The sequence below is a fragment of the Pelmatolapia mariae genome, linkage group LG3_W (assembly GCF_036321145.2).
Source record: "Pelmatolapia mariae isolate MD_Pm_ZW linkage group LG3_W, Pm_UMD_F_2, whole genome shotgun sequence".
NCBI classification, from domain to species: domain Eukaryota; kingdom Metazoa; phylum Chordata; class Actinopteri; order Cichliformes; family Cichlidae; genus Pelmatolapia; species Pelmatolapia mariae.
This window is the reverse complement of record NC_086229.1, coordinates 937,878-956,582: the sequence shown is the minus strand read 5'-3', so window position 1 is coordinate 956,582 and position 18,705 is coordinate 937,878. Positions and strand designations below refer to the sequence as shown.

The 18,705-nt window shown below is 42.1% G+C and overlaps 1 protein-coding gene across 1 annotated transcript; it reads left to right on the top strand.

Moving 5' to 3' along the window:
• Positions 1 to 1,049: 1,049 nt before the first annotated feature.
• Positions 1,050 to 4,422, top strand: LOC134615590 (E3 ubiquitin-protein ligase TRIM21-like). Its single transcript, XM_063460138.1, has 2 exons — positions 1,050 to 1,172; positions 2,755 to 4,422. Exon 2 carries the CDS (start codon positions 2,764 to 2,766, stop codon positions 4,420 to 4,422), a length of 1,659 nt encoding a protein of 552 aa, XP_063316208.1. The 5' UTR covers positions 1,050 to 1,172; positions 2,755 to 2,763.
• The last annotated feature ends 14,283 nt before the right edge of the window (positions 4,423 to 18,705 follow it).

Here is an 18,705-nt window from a genome sequence, read left to right as displayed (position 1 = left end):
CCTGTTTCAGTTGCTCCTGCTTTTTACTCTAATTTTTTCTTACTTATTTCTTTGTCCTTTACTGATTGTGTTCGTCTGTTTAAAAGCTTTCTTTTCAAACATGTGGATCTGCTGTTACTTTCACTGAGGAATGGGACCGCAGCACAGCAGCTACACACCAGAGATCAGCTGAGCCGCCTGATGCTCAGATTAACTGGAGACGCTCAAACAGATGTGTGACAGACTTTAAGGAGCTGCTACCAACAAACCAGCAAATAAACAATGAATATTTCATGTGTGACATTTGTGAGCTTAAACACAGTCCGTCAGTCCTTTTGCTCTTGAACAATGAAATAATAAAAACTCGAGTTTATTTGGTGATGTTCTCATGCAGGAGGCGAAAACAGCAAACAAACGTCACAGTAAATCTTTCCAGCTGATGTTGGGCATCCTCCACCTGCTGAATCCACTTCAGCCTCTTCCTGCTCATGTTCCTGTTTAGAGGCACAGTCAGTCTGTACAATGGAGAAAACTGAACACAGGAATATTTGGATTTTCCTTCTTTTTCTCTGTTCATGTTCAACTTGTCTGATTCAAGCTGAGAATATTTAATGTAATTCAAATTTAGACAGAAATAAAGTGAATAATATTATTTTATTATTACGTTGATGCAGCACATGGTTCAGTTAGCTTTGTATAAACATGTGTTAGAAATGTTCTTCAATCAGCTCTTTTTACTCTCTTACATTTCTCAGCCAGTACTTTTTTACTTTTACTTGAGTAAAGAAGTTGAATTAGTACTTGGAGTATTTTTAACAGTAGTACTTCTACTTCAGTACACACTGTGTGTACTTTTACCACCTGTGTCTGAGACCTCCTTCAGGGTCCACCTGAAGCTCTCAGTCTGCTGTGGAAAAAGGAAATCCAGGTGAGTTTCTCCTGATCACCTGAGGCCGTCATTACTGTGTGAACACACACACCACTCCTCACTCCTCCCACCCGCTGCACACAGTCACTGAGTACAGACCAGCTGATAAAGGGAGAGGCAGGAAGAGGCGGAGCAAAGACGAGAAGTTCAACGTCATTTTGCAGAAGTGAAAGTGTGAGAGAGCAGCAGCAGAGCTGCAGTCGAGTCCTGTTTGTCTCTAAAAGAAGATTCACTGGAGTCCATCAGGTTTCTCTCAGCAACAGTGGTGAGTGCAGCTGATCACACTTCCTGTTTCTACACAAATCTTCACTCTGTTCACTTCATGCTGACTCATCACAGTCACACTGGATCCATAGAAATCTGCTCATGTAACCACAGATCCACTGTAGGAACATCGAGCTGCTGCTTCAGTCTCACTGTGGCTCTGCTCAGGACTGTGGACTCAGTCTGTGCTCTGGACTTCAGACTGACTCCACACTTCCTGGTTATTCATCACTTCCTGTTCCTATTAGATTGATTCTGGATCTGATTGATCATAAGGATTACAGACGTGAAAACACCTGTTTATTCTTTATTGATATAAAGCCTTTGATACTGTAAACCAGCAGATTTTGTTCAGTACTTCAAAAAGTCATTCAGACATTTTACAAAGAGAGATTATCTGACTTAGTGTATCCTGTAAGAGTCACAGATGTTCCTGAATCATTCAGAAAACAGTCGATGCTGCACTTTATAACTTTGTGTGGAAACATAAATCTCATTATTTAAACAGATGTGTTTAAATCATCCTGATAATCGAGGCTTTAAATATGTCAGAGTTCACACATCAGCTGTGATATTCAAGCTGAACTGGATCAAACATGTCATCAGACACAAACATAGATGATGGTGTTTAATCCCAAAGCTTATTTAAACAAACTGGAGGACAGAATTCCTCCTTAAATGTGATTTTGATCAACAAAATCCACTGATCTCATTTTCACACACAGGCTTTATCATGGTGGCTTCTTCTCTACTAACATAAATCTTTGATCTGGACAAACAAATATATGAAATATAAAAATAAATCAATGTTTTCTGAGGATCCAGAATAATTGAATGATGTATCCCAGCGAGTGACTGGAAAAGTTCATCTTCTTCCATATCCTGAGTTTGTGAGGAGCTGTGATGTTCCAGTATCTGTGAGAGAAAACAGTTTTTAATGACGCACAAATGGAGCAAATATACAGACACCACTGAATAAACATGTTCTCATAAATGCCATTAATATACTGGATCAACAGTTAATAACACATTTCTGAGGTTTATGATTCATTGTCCTCCTCACTGTCACTTCTATTGGAACAGTCACTGTTTAATATTAATGGCTCGTTGATCTGGACTTACAATAAGAAGGATTTAGTCACCAACAAGGTCGAAGTTTACTTCACAGTAATTGATGGAAAATATCCAACAAACTGATTTATTCAAGTATACAAATGATCTGGATGAATCTTGGACCTTCTGTAAAACAGTCAGAGAAACAATTTCACATCTTTTTAACGACTGTATTTATCTTCATCCCCAAAGTTATTCTGTTCATCTGGACGCTGCACTGTACAGCAGACACTACGATGTTAAGTTTGTGTTTGGGATGAACCAGTTTGTGTCTGAGTGTGTTGCTGGGTCTCCACCAGTTACTCTGAGAACTGAAGAAGCTTCTCTGATGAAACGTCTTCAAGAAACTTAAAGAAGTCCAGATGCTTTTCTTTCCAAGCTCCTCAGACTACTGACGCTTGTTTCTCTCTTTTTAAAAATGAAATTTAAAGTGAATTTTGAATCAAATGTTTCTTTTCTTTCTCCCTCAGAGTGCAGACATGTCTGCTGCCAGCAATCTGCGATCTGAAGATCAGTTTCTGTGCTCCATCTGTCTGGATGTGTTCACTGATCCAGTCTCTACACCATGTGGACACAACTTCTGCCAAACCTGCATCAGTCAGCACTGGGACATGAATCAGAGCTGTCAGTGTCCCATGTGTAAAGAGACTTTCTCCACTAGACCTCAGCTGAGGGTCAACACCTTCATCTCTGAGATGGTTGCTCAGTTCAGACGTGAAGCTCAGCAGAAAGCCAGCAGCAGCAGCTCAGAGCAACAAGCTGCCAAACCAGGAGAAGTTCCCTGTGACATCTGCACTGGAACCAGACTGAAGGCCCTGAAGTCCTGCCTGGTGTGTCAGACCTCCTACTGTCAGACTCACCTGGAGCCTCATCTGACAGTGAAAGGCCTGAAAAGACATCAGCTGATTGATGCTGTGGAGAACCTGGAAGGCAGGATGTGCACGAAGCACGATAAACTTCTGGAGCTGTTCTGTAAGACCGACCAGACATGTGTCTGCATGCTCTGCTCTGTTTTAGACCACAAGAACCACGAGTTTGTTCCTCTGAGAGAAGAATATGAAGGAAAGAAGGCAGAGCTGGAGAAGACAGAGGCTGAGATTCAGCAGATGATCCAGAAGAGACGACTGAAGATTCAGGAGATCACAGAGTCGGTGAAGATGAGTAAAGATGCTGCAGACAGACAGAAAGCAGAAGGTGTTCAGGTCTTCACTGCTCTGATGGAGTCTGTTGAGAGACGCCTGAAGGAGCTCATGAAGGAGATCGAAGACAAACAGGAAACTACAGAGAAACAGGCTGAAGGTCTCATCAAAGATCTGGAACAGGAAATCTCTGAGCTGATGGAGAGAAGCTCTGAGGTGGAGCAGCTCTCACGCTCTGAAGACCACCTCCACCTCCTCCAAAGCTTCTCCTCCCTGAAAGCTGCTCCACCCAGCAAGGACTGGACAGAGGTCAGAGTTCATCCACCATCATATGAGGGGACTGTGGGGAGAGCTGTGGCTCAGCTGGAGGAGACAATCAGGAAACTCATGAAGAAGAAGCTGTTTGAGGCTGAGCTGCAGAGGGTGCAGCAGTATGAGGTGGATGTGACTCTGGATCCTGATACAGCAAATTCCTGGCTCATCCTGTCTGATGATGGAAAACAAGTTTACTGTGGTGATGTGAGGAAGAATCTTCCAGACAACCCAGAGAGATTTTCTTACTATGGTATGGTTTTAGGAGAGCAGAGTTTCTCTTCAGGCAGATTTTACTTTGAGGTTCAGGTTAAAGGAAAGACTGACTGGGCTTTAGGAGTGGCCACAGAGTCGATCAACAGGAAGAGAAAAGTCACACTGAAACCTCAGGATGGTCTCTGGACTGTGTGTCTGAGAAATGGAAATGAGTACATAGCTTGTGCTGACTCTCCAGTTGATCTCTGTCTTCATCCTGGTCCTGAGAAGGTGGGGGTGTTTGTGGATTATGAGGAGGGTCTGGTCTCCTTTTATGATGTAGGTGCTGCAGCTCTGATCTACTCCTTTACTGGCTGCTCCTTCACTCACAAACTCCACCCATACTTCACTCCCAATCCTAATTATGGAGGTAAAAACTCTGCACCTCTGATCATCTGTCCTGTCAATCAAACTGAGTCGATCAACGACTGATTTTATTTGATGAATGATTGATTTTTATTGAAGTGAACAAATGAACATATTGAGTGTAAATCCTCTACAGTCTCCATGTTTCTATAGAATCTGATCATCAGGACTCTGATTCACACTTTGATTCTCATGGAGTTTGATTTGAACAGAAGAAAAGTTGAATCAGGAAATGTTCCCACTGATGGAGACTCGAGCTGAAGATCAAATATCAGAGAATAAATGCCCAAAAGCTTCATTTACAATAAAGTTTGTTCAATGCTTTGAGTGAATCCAGACTCATGTGTGGCTGTTATACGGAGCATCAGAGTCCAGCTGAGTTATGTTGGATACAAACTGCTTATTTTGGCTCTGTGAGGATTTTTGTTCACTGAAAACTGATAAGACGGATAATATTCAAAGAACTCTGTAGAGATTCATGCATCCATGTTCTCCACCTGCAGGTGTGGAGGAGAAAGGTGGAGCACAGACTGCTGCATCCTTCCAGTCACATCATTTTGATGATTATATTTCCATGTTGTGATGATTTGGGTTAAAGAGAAACAGAGTTGAACGGCTGCAGTCACAGCATGAATAAGATGCTGAAGCTGAGCTGTCAGTGAACATGTTTCACTCTGATTTGATTTGAAGAATATAAAGTGTGTGTGGCTGCTGACAGCTGCAGTCTCTGTTAGTCTGCATGTTCAACACACACACAACTTTCCCCCTGAGGCAACGATCCAGCAACAACACAAAGAACAGCTGCAGACACACACACACACACGATTGTGCAACCACTTTCAGTCTGAACTCTCAAGCACACAAACAAACTCTATCAACGTCGTACTGTTAAAGAACACTTTTCTGGTTTTATGTTTTAAGGTGGAATTCCTCCTTCCTCAGTAACAATGATTTGAGGTCACTACCAGTGGCTGCTGCGGTTTTGGATCAGTAACAATTTACTGAAACGTGTTTTTCTTTATGCCGTACAAACTATTTTAAAAGAGCTTTGATCACAACATCTTTGCTTTTTCCTCCAATCGTTTATTCTGCTTATTTTATTTAGTTTAACTAACAAAGGGTTAAAATTTAACTCTTAACCTGATTTAAACTTGTTTAATTTCTCATTAACTCAGACTTTTAATTTATTTCCTTGTTTAATGTATTATTTCTTTGTCCTTGTTTAATTTTTGCCGATCCTTTCTGTTTAATCTGACCTTTGACCTATTAATTTTAACAGTACTCTTGTTTTGACCTTTGACCTATTCATTCCTTATAACCAAAAAAACCCTTTTATCTAATATTTTCACCTTATTTAACGATTATATATATCTATTATAGTTTATCACCTTACCTTATTTTGACCTTTGACCTATTTCCTTGTTAGCCTTGATAAACCTTGATCTTCCTTCATCAAACGTGAAATTTCTTTCACCTTTGAACTTCAGGCTTAAATTAAACCTTCGTTAAAAACCTTCTTACCAACTTGTAATTCCAACTTTCTACATTAAACATGTATCTTATCATATAAACACTCGATCACTGAGAGAACTTTAACCTAACTTTAACTTTAGGCAGAACCAAATGAAGCAGCTACTCTCGTCAAACTCATAGCGACAGTAACTGACAGTGAATTATTTTAATGTTCTTCATTGTATTTGTTAGAAACTTTTTTTCATTTTCCTTTAATTGCGGGACTTTGGTTAAGTTAAATCCAAAGTATTAACCGACCTTTGAGGTGAAGTGCAGCTGCGAAGAACGCTACGGCAGGCAATGAGGTGCATTTAATGCCACTCTGTTAATTTGATCGTTCATAAATTGAATGTCTTATTTTTTTCTTACTTTATTATTGCTAATTTATTGGAGAATTAGGCCATTTAATTAAGATAGATTTTATGTTGTTGGTTGTAAAGATCAGGATGGATATTTTATTTTATTCTGTATTTCTATTTTTCAGTTTGATTTTTCAGGATTTGGTGAATTGCCTTTTTCTTTATAACTTGGCCTACCTTCTTATACGTGTCAGGAGCATCAGCACAGCTGAAATGCATTATTTCTAAGCGCCGCGTCTCTGTGGCTTTTAAACCCCAAAACACGCTATAACAAAAATTGGTCCACCCCAAGGATCGGGTCCCCTGGTGTAGTTTCCACTGTGAGAGACTGTAGGCTTCCTCAGAGTGAGGCCGAGAGCGGCAGGCCCAGGTGGAGTCTGACCCGTGGCCCTTCAAATAAAGCTGAAAAAGGCCAATATATTATATTAAATATAAAATATAATTAAAACAACATCAGAATGAACAATGAGCTGCTGTTAAGAACTCCTGTGCCCGACGTCCATCCGAGGCCTGATTGTTTTACAGATAAAGCCAAAGTCAATGTTTCATCCCTCCGTTCTCATGTTTCACTTTAAACACTGTTTCCATGACAACAACCACCGTATGTGGAAAAAAAACCCGACACCAAAAACTGAACCGGTGAAAAAGTTTTGTAGCAGATAAACTATTAACTTTATGTTATTTATTTTCAGCTCATACCATCATTAAAGCATGTTAGAACACGCATGTAGGATTTCACAAATCATCGCTCCTAAATTTAATCGCATAGATAACAATTGTTCGTACATGTTAGCTTTGAAAACATCACATTCTTTATGTTAGGTGGTTTAGATGAGTGATCTCCAGGATGAAGGATGAATGAGTGTAGAGGCCCGTTTCATGGAGACTGTTTAAGTGTGATGTAAACCTGGATTAAAAAACTCACATTTGAACACATTCATCAGTGGCTGTGACCATGTTAAAGGACTAATGCTGACGTGCTCTGACACTCATTAGCATAGAAAACAAAGTGGTGAAAGCACAGAGCCCTGAGGAGCTCCACTGGACGGCTCTGTTCACAGAACTTACATTTAATTATTTCACTTTTATTTACATGCAAAACACCCTCAGAGAGAACAGTTGTTTCAGAGCTGCCAGCTTTATTGGAAAGATGAACTGAAATCATTTAACCTAAAAAAGTCCAATTTATGACAAACTAACACGGTGAAATGTTGCAGGATTAAAATGTGTCGATGGATGAACTCTTTCAGTATAAGATCAAATAATACAAAACACATGAAGGTGAGGAGAAATGAATTTTAAAGTAAGTGTGATTTAAAGCAGACTGATTGTTTCCTGGTCAGGCTGAAGCTTTCACCGTCTGACGTCTGTAAAGAAACTGAAACACGTTCACAGTGTTTAGTTTTACTTCACAAACACAGAGAGAATCTGAACTACAGGCTGTGGGAGTTACACCTGACCCAGAGCCACACGTGTCACACAGCACACCTGTTCAGGTACACGTGTGACACAGTGGAGGTCAAACCTTTATTGTCCCGCTCTGTGCCACAAACACCAGATTAACTAGTTTCACTATCATCCTTCTACTGTCAGATTTTACTGGTTCAGGTTTTATGAATCACCATCTGAGAACGTCTCTGATGTGGGCGCCACTCACAGGGATCACTTCCTGTAGAAGGGTCACATGACCTGTTATAGGCCCTTTGTGATGATGACAGCTCCGCCCCTTTCATGTGAGGTTAAACCCAGAGAGCTTCATGTGACCTCTGACCCTGATCACCAGCGTTAGGGTCAGTGAAGGTGAGATACCGTGTGACAGGAGGAGGAACAATAAACAATAAAGTTTTATTTGTACGAACACGTAGAACATATGAAGTCAGAACAAAGCAGGTGGAGCTCAGTCAGGGTGGAGGCGCAGACAGGTGAGCTGAAGGGGAGGAGCCAGTCTGGTCAGGAACTCTCTGTCTCCTCGAGTGAACCTCCTCACCTCTGAAACACAAACACACACACACACACACGACTCTGAAGGTTGCAGTCAGGTTGGTCAGGTTGGGTCAGGGTGGTGAGGGTGGGGTTACCTTCTGGTCTCTGATTGGTGCGTTTCCTGCAGGTGAGGCTGAGCGGCCGAATCATGACATCACTGCTGCACAGACACAACAGGAAGTGGAGGAGGAAGTCGTCAGCGTCCCCGTCACACACCTGAGACAGAGACAGAGGTTATGTCACTGCAGACTCACGGCTCGGCCCTGTGGAAACGTCCTGCAGGACGTCTGTTTCTCTCTGTGGTGTCCCCCCACAGTGTCCCCACCGTGCTTCACTGTGTGGACGCTGTTCTTTGGGTTGTAGCTGCATCTTCTTCTCGTTTCATCTCCTCTGACCACAGGACGTTTCAGTCTGCAGGGTCTTTGTCCCGGTCGTCCTCAGCAGTGTGGCTGAAGGTGTCTGCTCTGCAGACGTGGAGCTCTGTGAGCTCACAGTGTGTCCCTGTGCAGCCTATAGAGACCCAGCAGTCTCAGTCTTTGAAGTCTCTGATAACCTGGTTTCCCTTCACTTCCTGACACTCTGATATGTTCAGATATCCACAATGTGAATCCTCACAAACGTCTGTTTCTCTCTTTTCACTCAAACCTTCTGACGTTTTTACACCGACTGTAAATATGAAGAAAACCCTCAGTTTGAATTTAATTCTACAAACTGATCTTTGCAAAGTAAATAACAAATAACATGAATGAGTTAAAACCATAAATGGAAATAAGTGCTCATTAATCATAAAGAGTCTCGTGTCAAAGTTTATGGAGTTAAAACGTGTTCTTGTTATTTTAAACAGGACGTCTCAGTTTAGACTCCACGTTTGTGTTTTTATAAACTGTTACTGTTTGATACTAATCTCACTTTCTTATGATTATAATTATTTTCTGCAGTAAAGGACAAAAATTAATATCCAGTTAACACAGCTCCACCTGTGGGTGGAGGGTCCCTGTGGGTTCTCCTGGTGTGACCCGAGTCCTAAATGCCTCTCGCTGTCCTGCCCCTCCCCTGTGGTCTCCACCCTCCGTGTGGGAGGTGTGGCGTTGCAGTGAACATGGAGCTGGTCAGCCCTGATTACCCTCAGAACTACACCACCTGCTGCTTCTTCAGGTCGAGTGGGTGGAGTCAGGGGCACGACCTGAGTCTCACTGAAACACACGGCTGTAAGGCCCCTCCCTCCTGTTCACGTGAGCCCAGCGTGGGTCCGTCACACCTACAGACTTTTAAAGGTGGAAGTGGCCACGCCCCCAAACCAGTTCAGCAGTAAAGGTGTGAGCAGACGGAGCTGTTACCAGGATGTAAACAGGATGTGCCCTTTCACAGTTAAAGCCTCGGAAATAAAAACATGACCCGATCTTAAATTTTAAAGATAAAATAAAGTTTAAAGATGACGATGAGCACGTGACTCACCTGTGACAGGTAAATATATACACCTGACAGGTGGTACCGACCTGGCTCTGCCCACGAGGGAAGACTCTGATGTGACCTCTAACCCTGAGTGCTCTCTGAAGCCCCTCCCACTGAGCATCAGCCAATCCCAGCAGAGCACGAAACAGAGCACCTGAGAACCAGACGTGAGCCTCACCTGTCCCGTCATCAATCACCAGCCAGATCGAAGAGCAGAGCGACATGGTTTGATCATGTGACTGTCACCTGACTGATCCAGGTGAGTAACATGTATCAGCAGGTGAGCTCAACAGGAAGCTGCTTTTACTTTGCTTTGGACTGAAACACTAACGAGGTCGAGTGACACTGAGAGCTGCTGCAGCCCTGAGAGAGAGAGAGCAACAGGTAAACACACACACCTGAAATCGTGAGCAGTTTACTCCAAAACTACACTTTACTTACGTGCACCAACACTAACACACCACCAACACGCTAACAACACATGAAGCACTCTGAGTACTTTCACTGCACCCGAGAAACTACAACTAAACACATCCTGTACACACTGTGTGTATTTTATGCAGTACCTGTGTGTACACGCTGCCACACAGCGAGCAGCTCCACTGCAGTTGCAGGAACAGGAAACACACCACGTGACCTTTGACCTGTCCCACAGTGCACAGGTGTGTCAGCACCTAAACAGGTGTAGGTGCTGACTGGGTAACGTGTCACACACTGAGCCAGCTCACAGGAAGAAAGGAGGCTGTGATGATGATTTTCTGATTAAGTTCATCTGTCTTTATAATTCTGTGATGCAGACATGATCTCACTCAGGTCCCTGAGATCTGATCATGTGTTCATCACAGCTCCACCTGTCACTGCACCATCACCTCCATCACTGATGTCTGTGCTCACACTCTGCTGCCACCTAGTGTCTGCGTGTGGGTGTTACAGCACACGCTGTGCAACAGGTGGGTGTGTTGGTGGGTGGATGTTATACCTTCAGCCTTATCGTGGTGTTATTTCTGTACATCAGCTGATTCTGGTCATTTTTAAAAGGCTTCAACAAACTGTTTCCAGCTTTTGTTACATCTGAAACAGACTGAAGCAGGTCAGTCCACTCTGACCTCAGTCAGCTGACGTCTGCAGAATGAAGAAGCTGATGTTTAAATGAGGTTTTCCCTGAATATGTCCTGATAGCATTGATGTGACTCACCTCTCATCACCTCTCTGCTTAAAGCACCTGACCAAGGCCTGAAGTTCAAGCTGTTTTACAGTTTTCACATTCATACTGATCATAAACAGGCATGTTCATCACAGCAGTTGGTAAACAGCAGAATAATCTCTGTGAATCTGGATTAACATCAGGGATTATTTGTCTTTGGTCACTTTGTTTATCAGGCCTCTCGACATTAACATGGTCATTACTTACACCTTCATTCTTGCTGCGCTGGTACCATCCAATGGAGGCTCTGCTCTTTATTCACCCGTTGCCATGGTGACCCCTAGGCGAGTCTCCATGTGTGTCACAGTATCAGACCCTCACTGTGAAACTCTTTATAATACGCACAGCTGATCCCCTGTAATTAACAGGATTATGTGATATTTACCTGCAGACACTTACAGGTAGCACAGCTGTAGAGTCAGTCAGGTGTTACAGGTAACAGAGAAATACTGATATTGTCAATAGTGTATGTTTCTATGGTAACTGTAGAACAGAGTAAACGTCTCCGTGTTACATGTCAGTATGCTGTAATTAAACAGGGTCTCCTTTCCTGCAACATACTTCCTGTTTGATCAGGAAATATTCACTATTATTATAATATATTATATATCATATTCAATACTCTATAATATAATATCCAAATTTGAGTGAGTTATGTTTGTCATGATAAATGATAAAGATGGAAAATCATTTTAGAAAGTGACAATCAGGCCCACCTCTGTGACTTGAAGCTGTAAACATTCATGTCATGTCACACTGTTATTACAGTATTAGTTATTTATGTATTTTGATATTATTGCTGTGTTAGTGATTTCATATCTGAGTCTCTGTGTTTCAAGAATGAGCATCAATCACAAAAATACAGGATCACTGGACTCATTTTTTTCTGTAGGCTGTGAAGAATTTTGGAAAAACTTTATTGCTCTGCAAACATTACCATCTGACCCTGAAACACCAGCAGTGTACCAGCTGACCTCAGATCAGATCTGTACACAGGTTATGTTTGAATTCACTTTTTATATTTAATATTTATTACATATAAAAGCCTTTAAACATGTAATGAGTGATCTGATTATAACCCCTCAAACTATTCTAATCATGGATCAGTCTGAACTCTGTGCTTCAAACACATGAAACTTTATTAACACAGCAGCTCTTTTCATTACAGCTGTTTTCCTCTCGCACTCACTCTGCTGCTTTATCTGCACTACCTCACTCTGCACTCTGTAATACTGCTGCTATATGAGTTTATATGTTGAATTGTGTTGGTGCTCTCATTTTGTGTTGTAATTTAATTCTATTTATTTTATATTTATTTGTATTATTTTATTTACATTTTATTTTGTTGCTATTTCCAGCATGTCAGGTTGCTGTTTTTAAATAAAGTTTTATAAAAAAAAGTTTTATAAATAATAAAGCTTTATAAATAAAGTTTGCTGTGACCTTTGCCTAACAGTACTATATTAGTATTAATGTAGGTGAGATTACATGATGCTCACCAGCTGCGATGACCAGCCTCCTCTGACACCACACCCTTAAGCCGCTGCTCCACCCCTCCCCTTCCGCTGAGCCACAAACCACACCCCATCACAAACAGATGACCATAAAGTGTGATGTTGTTAAGGAGTGTTGCCATGGTCACCAGTGGACTGCTGCCCCCTTTTGGATCTTTACTAACCCAGTTTAAAGCCCCGAGGTCCTCGGGCTGAGTCGGGGGATGGCAGCAGTTTGAGGTTAGCTGCTGACTTCATGTGTGTCTCATTTACTCCTGGTCTACTTCATGATTCCTCTAATCCTGCTGCCACTAGTGCAACATTAATGGTGCCACTGATAACTGAGATCTCAGTTGGTCTATCTTTAAACTCCCCCTGTGTGTCTGATTTAATGTTTCCTCTGTGACACATTTCTACGGCCAGTGTTACAGTAGGCTCTTTAATGCACACTCAGCAGCTATGTTGATGTTTATTAGCACTTCTAAACAGGTCGTAGATCTGACAGAGTATACTCCACCTATGATGGCCGGGTCCAGGCCCATCCATCTGTTTGTATTTAAAAGTACATTTTAGTTTGCCACAGTCTTTATGTCTTAGTTTTCCTCTTTGACTGTCTGTTGGAGCTGGAATGAATGAACAGCTGACTCACTGAGGAGCAGAGACACAGATGCAGACTTCTGATCAGCAGAGACGCCCTCAGAGTCACGCTAACATCCCTGTTACCATATGCAGCCCATCAAAAAGACTCTGTACAACGAGGTCTTAGTGGTCCTGTGAAGGCCACACATCTCGTCACGGTCTCATCAAGTCCCCCCTTTAGTCTTTTTTCTATTTGTTGGTGTTTTGGGGGCTTTGTACTCACTGGCCACGGGTCTGTGATTGTTTCCACCAGGTCCTCAGCTGGTCTCATTAGCAGTGAGTTCATATTAATCAGTTTTCTTGGAGATTGTTCCTGATGAGCAGCATGTTCTCTGTCGTACAGTAGTTTGTTTCTTCAGGACTGAGCCTGTGTCGGGTTAATCCCGTCTGTTCTTTGTTCATTATGAGCTGAATCCAAATATGACAGTTAAAACAGTTCATTGGCTGATTGACCTTTTACACTTGTGCACATGGTTTAGATGAGGTTTATTCATAGATTGCAAATTTCTGTTTTCTCTGTCTATTTGATTTAATTCTTTTTTATTTAAAAATCACAAAAACACTTGCCTAAAAAATGTTAAAATTACAGTTTCTTCAGGTGATAATATTTCACATAAAATATTACAATGGCAGGTCGAGCAGGGTTATTCCAGCTCAGCTCATACAAAAATATCATCTTTTCCCTGGAAAATGATGTCATGTACAGTTTATAGTATCATCACTTTCATGTCAGTGGATAAAATGTGTTTCATGTCTTAAAAGAACAAAAGATTGTCAGATTTGATGAACAGTTTGAGAAGTGTAAACTTATAAGTATTCACTCTTCTTTTCTTTGGTTTGGTCACAGAGCTCTGTTAGTGTCCATCTTTGGGTTTCTTCTTCTGGACTTTGGATCTCGGTGTTGTTGATTGAGTAGGTCTGGTTTAGAGCTTGTTAGAGGTGTTTCTGGGCTGTGGCTACACACTGAATGTTATGTTGTTGTTTCTGGGCTGTGTCTACACACTGAATGTTATTTTGTTGTTTCTCAGCTGTGTCTACGCACTGAATGTTATTTTGTTGTTTCTGGGCTGTGTCTACGCACTGAATGTTATTTTGTTGTTTCTGGGCTGTGTCTATGCGCTGGATTAAAGGGTTTTTTTTGTTGCTTCGCTGAAGTCTTGTGTCTACTCGTTGCTACTCTGCTACAGTCCACGTCCACCGTTTTCAACATTTAATGTTCAATTTTTCTGTCATGGTACATACCAATAACAGGTCAAAGGTCAAGGTCATAGCAAATGTAAAAACTAGTAGAAACTTTGTATATTTATGGATCATCTTCAAACTTCACAACAATACACCAGGGCTTTGTCAAATGCGAGCTTGGCTAAGCGTTTGACCTTGTAAAATCTGTTAATAAACCACATTATATCATGAAGGCCATGGACAGAACTGAATCACAGATTTAGGGGAATCACAGTCCATGAGCTCCAGACTGAGTCACTGACTGCATGTGATTTTCATTAGCATTAAAAATAATCCTCATATTTTAAATGATCTTAGTTTGTCCCGTGAACTTTGACCCTCTGCCTGTGTAAACCAAGTGTTTCTCCAACAAACAGGGAGCTGAGTGCATGCAGGCTAACGTGCTGATCCCAACAGACGTTTTTCCATAAATCCGAAGCTTCAAAACAAAGAAAAACAGTGTGTAGTTGGAGCTGAACACACTGATGTGTAAATGTGTTTAGAAGCTTCAGAGCTTCAATGTTCAGTCGTGATGAACTCTGATGGATTTAGATGATCAGCATCTGCAGTTTTGCTCGTTTGATGATTATCTGATATTTATAGTATTTTAAAGCTGTATCTGTAAATTCAAACAGTCTTTGAATCCACTTAATAAGGAGATGATGATGATGTTGTGTTCTGCTGTCAGTGCTGACATCAGCTAAATAATAAAACTGTGGACTCCTTCATGATCATCTGATTGACCCATGATCCTCACGTTCTCCTCCTGCAGGAGTTAACTTGGATTATTAACTCCTCACTGAGGTTGTGTGAGGCAGGAGTCCAGCATGCATCAGCACTGTCAAAATGATCATCATGATTATTATGATCAGAATTTAAATCAGGACTGATTTCAGTATTGATCATGATTATTGTGTGATTTTAGAGACTGAAATGTTTTTATTGCAGTCTTATTATTATTTTATTCAGTCTGATGATCATTTGTAAAAACTCTCAGTGTGACTACACACAGAGATATTTGAACAGTTCAGAGAACACAGAGTCTCTCAGACCTCAGACTGGACTTTGGCTCAGGACCAGGACTTGTTCCCTCAGCAGGGCTGTGGCAGCTCAGCACACCAGCAGGTCCGACCCACATGTGATGGAGCTCAGATCTGTAAATGTCTTACAATAAAGAGCTCAGAGGGAAAAGACAGACAGGGATGCTGATTCTTCCACTGACACAGGACAGATCTGATAATGATGACACAAAAGTTCCCAAAACAAAGAGTTTTATTCATTTTATCCGATCAAACGTTTAGAAAACATTGAAAAAAATTTCATTGAGACACAAATAGAAAAAGATTCCACGCACGCACGCACGCACGCACACACACACACACACACACAGACACACACACACACACACACACACACACACACACACACACACACACACACACACACACACAGGTTCTGTTCCAGGAAGCAGGTTTGATGGTCTGAGTTTGTTAATCCTCAGATGAAGGAAACTCCAGCCTTTTGGTCCCAGTAAGAAGGATAACTTGAACAGGGTCAGTTACCATGGCAACAGATGACACACATCCAGAAAGCCATAACTCCTGATCTTTAGTACAAACATGTAAAGAGTGTGAAGGAGAGCATGTAGGAGGAAAAAGGAATGAACAAATATGTTCTGTGGACGATCAGCAGCAGCTCAAACTGAGACCAGCAGAGGGCGCTGTCGGCTCATCTCAGTGCTTCTGTGTTTCACCTCACCTGCTGCACCTGCTGCTGCCTAAGTGTGTCTGTGTGAACATCAGAGGGGACAGACAGTAGCTGTGTGTGTTGTTCTCAGTGCATGTTAATGCTGCTGAGCTCACAGTGAGTGTTTCCTGCTGTGTGACTACAGAAACCTGCTGACTCAGGCTCACATCCACTCTCTGTCACACAGACTCAGCTGAGGAGGTCACAGACCCTCATTCACACCTGTGTCCTCAGCTGTCACTACTGCTTCTGTCTGTGGCTCAGGGGTACAGCGGGTCCCCACCAATCAGAGACTGTGGATTGGCAGTCAGAGGACCTCTGTGCTAAACAGTCTGCAGCCTCCATCAGTGTGAGAGTGTGTTAGAGTGCAGCACAGCGTCTGTGTGCAAGTCTGAAACCTGCACAGGTGACAACAGGAAACTCAGAGTTACTGAACCTGCTTTCTGAGCAGATGTTACTGTGTGCACAGGTGAGAGCTAACAGCTGTATTTAAAACAGACTAAAGCACAGACAGCATGAAGAAGAGGAGCAGAGGGAAGGATGAAGGTCCATCAGGTCCAGGGTGTCCTCAGCTTCCTGTTCAGAGACAAACATGATGTCAGCTCCTCACAGTCAGCCCATCTGATCTTAATGACCTTATAGTACAATAAGTAAAATGTGTTCACAGTAGATCACACGCTCACAGGTAAAAATCACAAACTGCTTTCACAATAAAACCAGAAGTATAAATAAAATAATATGAAACGATTAATTAATTAACAGCTTGTCTGTACAGAAATGCCTTCAGCTGCTTTTTAAAGATACTCAGTGGATTCAGTGTAAACACAGTGGAGGAGACGACCTTGGTGCCGCTGCCTGAAAATCACAATCCACTCATGTTTTGAACCGAGTACGTGGGACCAACAGTAACCTCAGACCTGAAGGCCTAAGTGCTCAGGATGAAGCGTGAGGTTTAAACAGGTCAGAGATGTACTGGGGAGCTTCACCGTGAAGAGCTCTAAAATTTACTGGCAACCAATGAAGAGAAGCCAAAACTGGAGTAATGTTTGAGCAGAATGCATCAGCATTCTGTACAATCTGAAGGCAATCCAAGGCTGACTGGTGGGAACAAGTAAAATGACCGTTACAACAATCCAAGGAAAGGGGCACATCCTCCACACTCCTCTTTGGTTCACGCCACAGTGCCAGAAACACACACAAAACTGCAAACTCACACTCAGGGATTCAGGGCAGAATCAGGGACAGGTCCAAGGAAATCTGCATACAAAGAAACAGGCGATTAGAATCAGTAACGAGAAAGGCCAAGAGAATACGAGAGTAGAAAAGAGCCGACTGACACAAGTAGTAATGATCCAACAAACAGAAACACTGAGCCGATGCTCTAAGTAGTGGCTGGAGGTTAATGAGCAGCAGGTAGGTTATCAAACACAGGTGTGTCAGCGTAGAGAATGGACCTCAATCGTTGTTACGCAAACAAAGATAAGAAGTCAGTGTTCATCAGTCTGCTCCTGAATCTCTCCTGCTACAGCAGCAGCAAACCTCTCTGCGTTGATGATTGTTGGGTTTTCCTCTGTATGTATTATTCTAGGGTCTACCTTACAGCATGAAGCACCTTGAGGTGATTGTTGTGTTTTGGTGCTGTATAAATAAAATTGAATTGAATTGAAAACTTTACATTTGTGTGTAAATGTTACCTGCTCTCAGTGATGAATAACAACACCTGGATCAGCTGACTGCTCTGTAACACACACAGAAAAACAACATAAGAGTATGAAGCATCATACGTGTCCTGCAGTCATGTGTAGGTTCAAACTGCCAGAGGCAGCTCACATACATGAAGCTCCAACTTCTCACTCACTGCATATAAATTCAAAGAGGAGTCCTTTCATCTGCTCCACCTGCTCTGAGCAGCCACCTGTCCCACATGTCTGTGAAGCTTCCTCCAGTAAATGATCAGAAACAGATCAACCCTCCTTTCTGTTCTTCCACATCAGTTACTTAGGAAGTGATTGACTCAGAGCTCTGTGGTCTTACCCCACAGCAACCCTGACACCAGGGCAGAAATCACCTTCCACTTCAGCCTCTCAGACTCTGAAACCCCTCCCACCCCAGATGTGAAGTGTTTGTGACACCACCCTGACACGAGCTCCATCAGAACAGTTTCTTTCTCCCAGTCGTTGTAATCCTTTAGTCTCTCATTGGTGCTCATTCTGTGATATTAAACCTGTTAAACTGAGACTCGTCTCTTGCCAACAGTCCACTTTCTCATCCCGACCCCCCTTCAGGTCTTGACTCAGCTGCTGGACTCCCATCCAGATGTTTGTGTTCTATGTACAGTGTCTTGAAAAAGTATTTATATTCATCCTGTAAAGTGTGGTGTGAATCTGTATTCAGCCCCCATTAATCTGACTACATTTTATATTTCCTACCTTCTTCCTTAATCTGCTCTTTTTTTCTCTGCGGTGTGCTGCACATTTATTGTTATGAAAAAAAAACCTGATCTAATAAAATTAAGAAAATTCATTTTATTCGTTTGTACCTGCAGTGAGAATCCTCACGTCAGAGTAGACAACATCTGTATCAGCTTGATGTGTATCTGGAAAATACAAACACACACACTCAGGTCATGTTACAACTACAAACAGAGGAAACACAAACAGATGATGTTTAAAGTCTGTAATCAGCGGCAGTCAGTACAGAACCTCAAACATACTGACTCATACTAAGTCACACTGACTGA

What these genes read in the sequence shown, in the direction of transcription:
- LOC134615590 (XM_063460138.1), top strand. Translation starts at nt 2,764, where the DNA reads ATGTCTGCTGCCAGCAATCTGCGATCTGAAGATCAGTTTCTGTGCTCC.